This window comes from Camellia sinensis, chromosome 5 (assembly GCF_055761805.1).
Source record: "Camellia sinensis isolate YWXY chromosome 5, ASM5576180v1, whole genome shotgun sequence".
Taxonomy (NCBI): Eukaryota; Viridiplantae; Streptophyta; class Magnoliopsida; order Ericales; family Theaceae; genus Camellia; species Camellia sinensis.
In genome coordinates, this window is record NC_138965.1 from 164,965,770 (window position 1) to 164,978,477 (window position 12,708).

General features: G+C 36.2%; 1 protein-coding gene across 1 annotated transcript; it reads right to left on the bottom strand.

Moving 5' to 3' along the window:
- Window positions 1–885: 885 nt before the first annotated feature.
- Window positions 886–6,953, bottom strand: LOC114298369 (Late embryogenesis abundant (LEA) hydroxyproline-rich glycoprotein family). The gene is made up of 3 exons (XM_028242931.2): window positions 6,268–6,953; window positions 3,851–3,922; window positions 886–1,366 (listed from the first exon to the last, which is right to left on the bottom strand). The coding sequence occupies exons 1-3, from the start codon at window positions 6,868–6,870 to the stop codon at window positions 1,280–1,282; spliced, it is 762 nt and encodes a 253-aa protein (XP_028098732.2). The 5' UTR covers window positions 6,871–6,953; the 3' UTR covers window positions 886–1,279.
- Window positions 6,954–12,708: the final 5,755 nt, after the last annotated feature.

Genomic DNA, 12,708 nt, shown 5'->3' on the forward strand with positions numbered 1-12,708 from the left:
ATTAATAATAATACCTTAAAAAGTCAAATTATTCTCCCAAACCAATCTCTCAAAGAACCCAATATATATATATATATATATATATAAATGGAATCCCTAATGAAAGATTCGAGTAAAGTTGAAGCACGAGAGAAATGGTGCCCTTCTAGCTTAAGCTATTGAAAAGGTACTTCAGATTCTCTTTTTTCATTTTCTATTTTAATTCTTTGGTAATTTTTGATATAATTTATTACAAGTTAAAAGTTGATAATGCAAAAACAGAAATCAAAAATACCCCCCACTCAACTTTTAGAAATCATTTTTTTTTCAACTTATTTAAACTATTTCTGCCTAATAAGTTATAGACACAATTTGTATCAAATAGTATGTCACTCTCAAAAAAAAAAAAAAAACTATAAACAACTTTGTCTCACACTCTAATGTTGTTACAATTTGAATAAGGGCATGTTTGGTATAATTTTGCACCCTGAAAATTGATAATAATATAAACTAAAAATAATCCCCTCTAGTTTCTCAATAATCAACGCCTTTTAATTTATTTAAATTATTTTTATGTAAAAGTTACGCTAAATATTCTGTGACACAAACTTTCAAAAAAAAATTATTGTGATGACGTAGTGGTCTATTAGGATTGCACAGAGGACCCAATAGCCGGCACCACTAATGTGTTGCCAACAGACAAATCACACGTAGGGCTTGATCGTGGGAAGTGTGGTGGGTCACCACATATAATCACAACATCTCAGGCCACAGTTAGGCAAGTGAGGTGTGGGTGACTCATTTTTCAGATGAGTCTCTCACCACCAGCTTAACCAACACAACACTACACAACACACACAGTCATGGACAAAAGCTTTCAAGAAAAGCATACCTTCTGTGAGAATCTGACCTAAAAAAAAGCTCTTTATACCCAACTTTACTTAGCCACCTCTCTTTCCTTTCCTTTCCTTTCCTTTCCTTTCCTTTCCTACTCATATAATGCCTTAAACCAAGCATTCTCTGTCTTTTCAAGCCATTCCTTTTAATCAATCCCTCCTCAAAACAAGAATATAAAGCAGAGGAGGAAGAAAGAGAAGATAGTAGAAAAGGAAAAAAAAGATGTGTCACCCAGGTTTGCCTTTAACAAGTCTCCGGGACTTGGCCCAGCAGCGCAGATGGAATGTTCTAGAGAGGCCTGTGGTGGTTCGGAGGCCAACGGCAACTGGGCGGGTACCGGGAATTGCGGTTGAAGCAGCAGCGCAGGGTGGTGGAGGCAGGTTGAACCAGTGTGTTTGTTCACCTACAAGGCACCCAGGGTCATTCCGGTGCAGGCACCATCACGATGAGTATGTCTGGGGTGGTCGTGGTGGTGGTGGCCTAATACAAGCTGCATCAAGGAGTAGTTAACATCTTGTTAAGCTTGTTTAAGGAAAGGGCAATATTTTTTTTTTTAATTGTTAGCTTCTTCCTCAATGGTTCTTAGTACAAATTGGACTACTATGGAATGGTATGTTTCATTTGATTTCAACCAGTACACATACTACAAAACCAAGATGCTCTCTCTCTCTCTCTCTCTCTCTCTCTCTCTCTCTCTCTCTCTCTCTCTCTCGCCTGCCAGCTAAAACCTCTCCCTCCAATCCAGCCAAGATTGTGATTCAACTCAGATTGAGTCTATCCACTAACAAGTTTCATCTTAAAGACTCAGCAGCACACAGATTTGTAACCCACAGTTATTTGTAAAACAGAAATTACAGGCACCAAAAAATTGCACCGGGTAAAGACAAGGCACAGGCCCAGTGCCAGCATTAGCAGGCATGAGTAACGTGCATTTTCTGACGCTACCTCCCAGGTTCGAACTTCATTCCACCCCCAGCTACTATACTGCAGTTCTTGCTTATGAAAATAAATAAAAATTAAGAAGCACCAAAATTTGCAGGTTTCAATCTTCACGACCCCCCCCCCCGCGGCTATTTTACTGCGAATAATGCTATATGCATTAATTAGTATACTAACTAGTGTACTAATTGATGATGTGACATAATTTAAGAGATTTTTGGTATTATAATGTGATTAATAAGTGAGGTCAATAATAATATCATAATTAGTGTTAATATACTAGTTAATACACTAATTCGTGCATGTAGCAATACCTTTTTACTGCAGTTCTTGATTCCTCAAAAATAAAACAAAAAGGAGCACCGAATGACTCACCTCCCCCTAACAAGTGGGTTTTGGGGTCCGTAACACGATTATTACATATGTTTTTATAAGTAATGATATTACCACTCCACTTTTAACCTCTCACACTTCCTTTGTAAGAGGCTAAAGAACCCAAAAAAAACAAAACAAAAAAGACAGAATTTTAAAGTTGTCATTGTTCTATATTATAACCTCCAAAGTGGGACTTATGACAGAGTGACTTCACCGTTGCACATACTGCAATTTGAAAGGGCATTGCATGAAATCCTAAACAGAATTGCACAAGTCGTATGAAATTGTAGAAAAAGACCCCACCCAAGCTAAGTGAGTGATACATTTAAAAAAAAAATACAAAATATCATTTCCATGGAATCTCTATTGATTGAGCAATATAAAAACCTTTTAGAAACTTTGAATTTAGGTTAAACTTTTAGGTGCGCATTATTTGGCCTAAAGGCTTGCAGCCCGGCCCAACAGGCTTGTACCCAGCCCAAGCCTGTACCTAGGGCAGCCCAACCACTTGGCCTGTGAGAGGCGGCCTGCCAGCTTGGCTGGTGAGCCCAGCAAAAAATAGGGAAAAAAAAAAACCAAAATAAACCTGTATCTTGGCCTGTTGAGCTTAGCCTGCAGCCCAACATGCTAGCCTGCCTAGGCCAAGCCCATTGGGCTTGGGCTGGTCCAGACTGCCATTAAAAAAAAAACCGCGGGCATAGCCTAAGGGTGGGCTTGGGCACCAATTTTGCGGGCTGGGTCAGCCGGCTGCCAACCCTCAGTTCCATGCAAAGCACTCAACCAAAAAATTCTTACTTTATATTTTACCTTACTGAGGAATAGACTTGTCTTCAGAAAGTTGCTTCTCAGTTTTTATTGGGAAAGAAAGCTTGACACCCACATTGTGCATAATTCCACTCATTACAATTTTCTGAAGGAACTTGTATCAACTATTACTGCTATAATTAGTTGTACAAGTTTGTACATGAAAAAGAGATTTAACAGAGGTATCAGCTCTTCTATTAATGAAGTAAATCATCTTGATAAATTGCGTGATAACACTTATGGCCAATATGCATTCAATCATAAGCAGGTCAGATCCACATACTGAACAGTCAAGTTTGCCAAAAGGACAAGACTCCGTGCTTTCACTTCACTGCATATCTGAGATGATTTTCAGTCTCCTTTTATATCTACAACGGTTACTGCAAAATCAAACAAAGCCTTTGATAGCAAACTTAATTTAACTGCTTTAGGTTACGTTTCTCTGAAGTCAAAGACGTAGTTTCCATACAACTTCCTGTTGGCTAATAAATATCAATGACAAAGGTATGTTCATAACTGCTTTGGCCAACCATCCAATTCCCATTTTATGTTTGAGCATGCACAGCATTTCAAACAAGAACAGTATCGAGTAAATTACAATTGTAGTTTTTGTGAAGAGATGGCTATGCCCATTGCAAATTTGGATAAGATGAACTATGAAAATGGGGAACAAGGGCTAACAAGAGTCACCAAATGTCTACCCCAAGTATGAAATACCATACCAAACATGTGAATTGGACCAATCTTGGATATACAATGGGAGGATCATAGCCAGCAGCTAGGAATACTCTTGGAACATATTTAATTCAGTTGGGTACAACAAGATAAACCTACTAAGAAAGTATAAGTTCCTCACCTGAGGTAGGCAATTCTGACGAATAACTGTTTGGTTGTTTGTATTTACAAAAACTTCACATGATATTGTTGCCTGGTGAAAATTTGAAGAAAATAATATTAAATCATTGAGAAAGAAGATGAAACTTCTAATATAGGCAGAAGAAAAGAAACGAGCATATAACGAATTAATTGGCATTGCTATAATAAGAAAAAGAAAAGAAAAACTCACTCATACTAGTAGTATACCATTTATTAAGGTAATGAGTAATAAAAGCATGTTAATACACAAATATATTACAGATGATTTAAAAGACATTCATAACAAGTTAATATAACTTGATCAAAGCCCAGCATGCACTGACATATCAAGATTTTCCTCATAAAGTTCAGAGTAGATTCATTTAAATTAAAAATTATGCCAAAACAAATTAAATGTAATATAACATAACAAAACTACAAAAAACTGACTTATCCAAAAAAAAAAAAAAAAAAAAAAAAAAAAGAAGAAAAAGAACAAGAAGAGAACTACAAAGATTAAAGCATGATTGTATCAACTCATTCACTGACCACCTTCATATTGTGTGTATTCCTCCATCCGCCTTTTTCAAAACGCTCAAAGAAGACCAGTTCATGTTTTCCCTAACCGAAGAGAAGTGGGGGAACCAGCTCACAACCACATACCATCAGCATTCATTAAACTTCTCCATGCATTTAACCACCTCAAAAAGCATGCATGAGAACCAATTGGCTACCCTAGTTCCATTCAGTCTTAATAAACTAATTGAACTTGTTTTACAGGTATCAACTTTAGTCCAGCTTAATCTACAACCTCCAGATTTTAAAAGCTTTAAATAACCTTGTTCTGCTATTATAAACCAGTTGTTGGCTATGGGTATATTACAAAATATGCTATCCATATTGAAAATGAGCCATTCATACACACACTTAGTGATGTACAAACATTCATCTAAAACACAAGTTGTCAAAATTAGCCACCAACCCAAGAAGTTCTAAATACACTGAGATCTGAGCAAACAGAATTCATGCAAATTTTCTTCTCTCCCAAAAAAGCTAATCTAATTTTTATGCTTCTTCAAAACAACACAGATGTTTGTGCATATGAGGGAGAGAATGGCTTCAGTAATCTATCATCATTAAATGAAGCCAACAAGGTTTAATAAAATATTTTCATTAACACCTCCGCAATGTAAATCTTTCCTGTGTTGTTGATAACAACGTACAACTAGGAAGCTTCCTATATGTTTTATAGGGTTAATTTTGTTTTCCAAATCAGATCGTAAATACACCACCAATTTCTAACATGAGTTTTCCATACTAAATTGGAAATGACATTTGAGCAATTTCTCACCTTGTCCTGCCAAAACACCTCAATACCTCAATCAGACTAAATACATGTAAATACACAAAAAAAGAAAGACGAAACCAAATTCAACAACAAACTAACTGGCATAAGTCCTAGTTGATACAGACTCTTCCCGTTCCTACTTCCAACTTAATGTGTTTTCTTAGTTAATCCATTCGAATTGTGCATTAAATTACTTCAAAGAATACAGGCATGTGTTAATATGGACTATGTCGATGTGTCAGAAAAAAAATAGGAATTAAAACTATATACATCCGGAACAATTCCAACGCTATTCATTGGATCATAAACACAAAATACAGTGTACCATTCACCATTTTTAACCAAACTATTAAGCAAACTATTACAAGACCCTAAGCTCAGCACACGAACGAACTTACCCATTTTGTCAAACACATACAAGGCATTTTCTGTCAAACCCTTCTTAGCATTAACCTTCAGAATCATATCGAAAACAGCCGGCTAGAACTTCAATTCTCTATAAACCCTAACTAGTTCATCCCAAACCACAAAACTATTGTTCTTAGTCTTACAAGAAGCAGAGTCAAATGTTTGTCTCTCAAAGGCCCTCCCCCCCCCCCCCCCCCCCCCCCCCCCCCAAAAAAAAAAAAAAAGAAAAAAATCTTGTTAATTTCATTGGATTTTGAAAGAATGAGAGCTTCACAAGGAGGCATATGGCATGTATAATTCATCACTTTTTAGAAATATTTTTAAGTTAGATCAAATTCAATTCATAACTGGCAGACTTCCAATAGGACACTTGGTCATCTTCTGGCACCCATTAAGCGCTCCACTCGAAAAAACCGCCAACTAAGAAACGAGTTAATTGGGAAAAACTGGAAATATGAATTCAAGTGCCAAAGTGAGAAATGGCTAAACATAAAAGGAGCAAAGTATAATTTACCCAAAAAAAGCTTTACCATAAAGTAGACAACAAATGCATATAATCATATCACTCAAACGTTACACATATTTGTTCCCAATTCTTCAAAACCCTCAATCCATTTGTCCACAAATAAATCAAAAAAACCAGAACCAAAAAAAGAACATACCTTGATCGGAACATCAATGAAGAAGATCTCAACCGTGCCATTCACCTCTGAATCAGTATCAAAAGGAATCGTACCTCTGGCCAAGTCCGCAATCAAATAGACAACATCATGAATCACCTCAAATCCATCGAGCACAAGCGTGGCGTTCACATAGGACGATCCTCTAGCCTTAACGTGACCGCCATTGGAAGTGACGAACCCTAGCTCACGACCTCGGTAGCCGATTGTGACATGGACAGAAGAGTAATCGAGGGAGAAGAAGTCGCGATTGAGGACTCGGAGGGTGAGAGAGAGAGAGAGGTCGAGAGAGAGTTGAGGGGAGGTTAGGATTTGGATGTGGTTGAGGTGGATGCGGACGAGGGAGAGGTGGGGGTCGAAGGGGTAGAGGAGGAAGGCGGCGGTGGAAAGGAGGAGGAAGGCGGCGGCGACGCCGACGCACCGGGAGAGGCTCGGGTAGCGGTGGTGGTGGTGGTGGTTGTGGCGGCGGCGGAGGTGGGAGTGGGGGTAGAGCGGTAAGACGACATAGTTTTGGTTGCTGTTGTCGGGATTGGTGGGAATAGGGGCGTAAAAGACTACGGGATCTTCGTCCTTGGTAGTCGTCATTGTTCGTTGTCTGTTGTTGTGGTGGTTGTGGTTTTTGTGGTTGATAGAGAAGTCGTTTGATTGAAGCCTCGGTAAAAGGCTTGGTCATACTTTCCTATGTTGTCGTGGCAGTCTGTTTGTTTGGTTCACTATGTTGTCGTGGCAGTTGCAATTATTTTGATTTTTTTTTTTTAATTGTAGACTTTGTTTTATAAAAAATTCTAGGATAAATTACATATAACTCCCTCGAGATTTAGGCCTTGTTTGGGGACTTATCTTTTTAGTTAAAAAGTCAAAAAGTTATATTTTTAGCTAAAAAAGTCAAAGATTCTCTTTTCTCTCTACTTTTTGCACATCTTTTCGTAATTAGCTAAAAAGTCATCCCAAACATATAGCCAAATAGCCAAAAAGTTACTAAATTAGCCTGTTCCCAAACGAGGCCTTAGTTAAATTATAGATATCTTCTGAGGTTTCGGAAATTATAAATATTTCTTGAGGTTTATATTTTCATAACAAATTATCCTCTGAGATTTATATTTTCATAACAATTTGTCCCATAATTTGTTATGCAAATAGTACCTTCAGGGGTATCTGTAATTTCTTAAAGCTCAGGAGGTATCTATAATTTTGCTAAATCTCGAGGGGGTATATGTAATTTGTCCAAAATTTCTATTATACACCCTTACCATATAAGTTATGCTATTTTTTTAATTATAATTTTATTTTAATTATAACTCATGAGATTTTTAATTATATCTAATATATTATTTGGTTATGACTCTTTTTTATTTTTTTTAATTTATATCTAAAAATATATAAAATTATATCATTTTCTTATTTAGTTATAAGGCGCGTGCACAATTTAGATAAATAAGAATAAAAATGAATAATAACGAAATTAATATCATAATATATATGTTGCCTAAGTGGCATGAATGTTCTTAATGAAATCCAAAGTCTTATGATCACACCTTTGCATAATAATTTTTGGGTTGGGCTACGGACTAGAGGGTACAGTTGGGCCAACGGGGGCTCACCACGGATCCCATTTCAATAATTCGAATCATTCAATATGTAGAACTCGTTGAGTACTATATACTTGTAAAAAATCACGATGATCGGATATTGATAGTTATCTCATTTGATTGGATTTCTGTCAACCGTTTATTTTTTTACTGTCTATTTTTTTTATACAAAACTGATTAAATCATGTAGTTATTAGGGATGTAATAATGGCCCAGTCCGACCCAGCCCATTCGGGCCAGAGCTCGGGCTGGCCCAAGCGAGTTTTGCGGGCTCTCGCATTTTTAGTGGGCCGGCCCAAGCGGGCTTCGCGGGCTCTTGCATTTTTAGCGGCCCGGCCCAAGCGGGCTTCGTAGGCTCTCGTCTTTTTAGCGGGTCGGCCCGGCTTGGCCCATGGGCCAAAAAATGCCCAGCCCCAAGCCCAAGCCTACTTAGAATAGGGCCTAAGGCTTGGGCCGCGGGCTAGGTCTAGTTGGGCTTATTTTATTTTATTTTTTATATTAGGAATAAAAAATTTAAAAAAAATTATATTATAGTATTTTAGTTAAGATTAATGAGATATTTTGTTTAATTGTGTAATGTTTTATGGTGATATTTTGGCAAGCGGTGATTTTAGTTTAAAAGCCAAAAAATCACTAAAAAAATCAAAAAGCTTACAATTTTTATCCTACAAACCTATACACTGTACCTATAAATGTTTTAATAATTGTTTTCAAACCTACAAACCTACAAGCCTACAAACCTATAAACCTATAAATGTTTTCAAATTCAAGTCTATTTTTTTAAAAAATAATAATAAAAAATTAATATTTTAAATATGACTGATGCTTGCAAGTTTGCCGTCATTGTCATGGGTACAATGCCGTCATTGTCATTGTGACGATTACAAAAATTAATTATTTATATTATTTTTTTCACATCTTTTTGTAAAAAGTTAGAGAATTCTTCTCAAACATACAAGTTTTTTTTACATTATATTTTAGCCAAAATGTCCAAAAATTACTAAAAAAATCTGTTCCCAATATTAAATTATTTATATAACATTTATTGAATGAATAATTTTTATTTCAAAATGAAATAAAATATTACAAAAATTGATATTATGAAATAAATTAGGTGTAGATTACTGATGACGGTAAAGTAATTGTATCACTATAGGTCAAGCACATCCTAATTAGGTTGGCACCTACTAGCCTACCAATCATTTGCATTATACTTCACCTCAAAAACCTAATACAAAAAAAAATAAAAATGAAATGAAATAGTAAAAAACAAATTGTTGATCAATCATCGGAGGAGATAGACATTTCAGTCACGTTGCCCGCAGTTATGTCATCCAAATCATTTTGAATCTGCTCATTTTCACTATAATTTTGTTTTCTTATAAGTGCATGCATATGATCTCTCGATATCATCAGTGCCTTAACCATTTCGGGTGAAAGCTTGCTTCAGTAATCGTTTAGCATCCGTCCACCTGCACTAAAAGTTGTTTCCGAAGCAATTGTAGAAATAGGAACGATTAGTATATCATGGGCCATCTGTGAAACCACAGGTTACATAGTTTCGTTTTGTTTCCACCATTCCAAAATGTCAAAATCATCGAAATGATCCATTGACGGGCTTTCCAAATAACATTGTAATTCAGAACTACTTACACGTGTATGTTGAGATATTCTTCTACTTTTTATTGTTGAAAAAACACTTAATCTCCTGCCTCGAGATGAGACTGCTAGTGTAGTGTGTGTAGGTATATTTACAGATGCAGCTGCCCTGTATTCTTCAAATAATCTATTGCATGTTTGCATAATATGGGCAAACTGTGTTTGATCAGTGAAAAGACGTTCTAAAAATTATTGTAAACTAATTTCTTTACACCTAGAATCAATTATTATAAACCTAATATATGAGGCAAATGATCAAAATATTTATCAAAATTTTCTTTTATTGAAGTAATAATGGTTACCCAAATATATAATATTCGTTACCCAAATATTTTACGAAAATTTTAATTATTTCTACTAGCATATGTAAAACAAATGGTGAAGTAGGAATATGTAACGCCCTCAAAATAAACCTATAAATCATGCATTCATTACATCCATAAACTTAAGAGAGTAAAACATAATGCTATTTATCAGAGTATTCTTACAAAAGATATTACATGTTGACAACAAAAGTAAGTGCCCTATAAGCTTACAACTTTCCAAGTCAACACTTGGGTTCAACAAAAGTAGAGTCCTAACTCTTTACACAGAATAAGCCCATGACTTGATATACATGTAATATACGAAAGAGACAACAAAAAGAGTTGTCAGCCTCAAGCCTCCCAAGCTACTTCCTTGGAGGTGGCATATCACCTGAACTTGAAAATGATATCCCATATAGGGTGAGCCAACGCCCAGTAGAGATATGCTAAACATAATATGAGCAATAATTAAAACATTAGCATTTGATAAATGTTTAACTCATATGAACCAACTTATAACACCATCCAATTCCATGACAAATATGTCCATGTTCATTTTACTTTCCTTTACTTAACCAATTTTCAATTCATAACATGGCTCAGAACCTAACCAACAATTCAATGAGAAAATGACTAATAATAGAGCACTCCCTTTTTAAATGAGATATCAACTCAAATCAAAACACTTCCAAACTTCACAATAGATACACAAATTTGCTGTATCAGTAACATATTAAAACACTTCCATACTTCATAAATGATACACAGATTTGCTGTATCAATGGAATCCATCCCCTATCTCTTCCCAAATAACATCCAGTTTAGGAGTCCATCCCCTATCTCCTCACACACAATACAATGCATATAAATAATTATCATATACATAAACAGTCAATACACATATTTGATGTATTATTCCAACCGTCGTATTCAATGACACATTCAATAGATTAGTTTTAATTTGCCTAATCATCATGCATTGTCTACAACAATCAAGACTATCCTCCACCAATAGCCCAAAACAATTATTTCTAAATAGATAACAATTACATCCAACAGATAAATTATCAACATTATCAACGGTGAGTGATTAATCAATCCAACTCCACCATTTAATCTCATACTAAGCCAATTTCATTATTTCCAACTCAATTCCACATTTTCATAACTTCCCAAATGAATTACATAAATTAATTTGTAACAAAATTAGGGCTTTCCTTCCTCTTTTCCCAACATTGACCCAAGGTCCAAATATTAACAACTAATATCACTAATCTCATTCCAAGACCCAAAATACACATGTATTGGTCAAATTAACAAACTCCTTTTTATTCATTTTGAAACCCTAACACCCAAAATTACCCAACATCAACATTAAATCAAAATGACCAAAGGCTTATGTCAAAGATCATATACATGAGTAGTTATTCCTACCTCAAGAGATGAGACCAAATGGAGAAGTTGAAGAAAACTCGAAGTGCTCCAAACCAAGAGATTTTCGGATGGGAAGGCAGCCCAAGCCAAGCTCTACACTTTTTACAAAGGGACAAGGATGGAAGATCACTTAAACTACATCAAACCTTAGAGAGAAGTGGTATTCTAGAGAGAGAGGCTCTCAAAATAGGGTTTTGAAAAGTAAGAGAGAGAAAGAGAGCGTAAAAAGTGATTTAAAATAACACAGTCCAGATCTGATATACGTATGACCTGCTCGAACGAAGAATAGGACGCTCGAGCGTCAAACACAAAAACTTAACCCGTTCGAGCGCCAAGGCACAAAACAAAGCACCACCCACTCGAGCGTAGATTACATTCTTCCAGTACTTTTACAGACATCGAACATCGGCTCGAGCGCAAGGATACCCGCTCGAGCGTAAGGAAATCCGCTCGAGCTCGAAAAACACATCTGCAGTATTTTTTGCAGACGGACAAACTACTGAAGGGATGTAAACTTCACTCGAGCGCAAAAAGACCCGCTCGAGTGGATCACTAAAAATCCGGGCAACAAAAGTTGGGACAAAAGCTCAACCAACCTGTTCGAAACACGCCCAAGGTAATTCTAAACTCAAATACAAAGAGTTAAAGGACGGAAATGAAATACAGACAACAACAACTATCAACAGAACCAAGTCCGGAATACAGTAAACATGAGAGGAAAAACCGGGATCGCTATAACCTCCCCCCCTTAAGGAATTTCATCCCCGAAATTAGATACAAGTTTCAAAAACATGTTTTCTCAATTCTTAACAACATTATAACTCAATGTTCAACATCCTGACCCATTACCGGTCATCCCATCTCTATTCAAGAGGCAATTCACAATATATTACTCAATATGCATTCCCTTGAAATTTACCAATTTCAACACATATTCACCATTCCATTACATATTCAATGCCAATAATATATTTGCATTTCTAAAACAGAATTAACATATGCAATGTTAAAATAAACTTCCATTTCCGAACCATATTCAACAATTTCCATAAATCAAAACATTTACAATATTTTACAACTTAAGACATATTCAATACTCTTAAAGTTCATTAATACAACAAAATTCCCAACACATGATTACACATCAATGAACAAGTCCGGATATTTCTCACGGACCTCCAACTCATGTTCCCAAGTGGCTTCCTCCACTCCGTGATGTTTCCACAAAACTTTCACCAAGGGTATTGTCTTGCCTCGCAAGACTTGTTCTCGCCTATCCAAGACCCGAACCGGTCTCTCCTCATACGAGGCATCCTCATCAACCTTTAAGTCGGTTCAATCCAATACATGCGATGGATCCGGCTCGTACTTCCGAATCATACTAACATGAAACACATCATGTACTCCGGACAACTATGGCGGCAAAGCTAAACGGT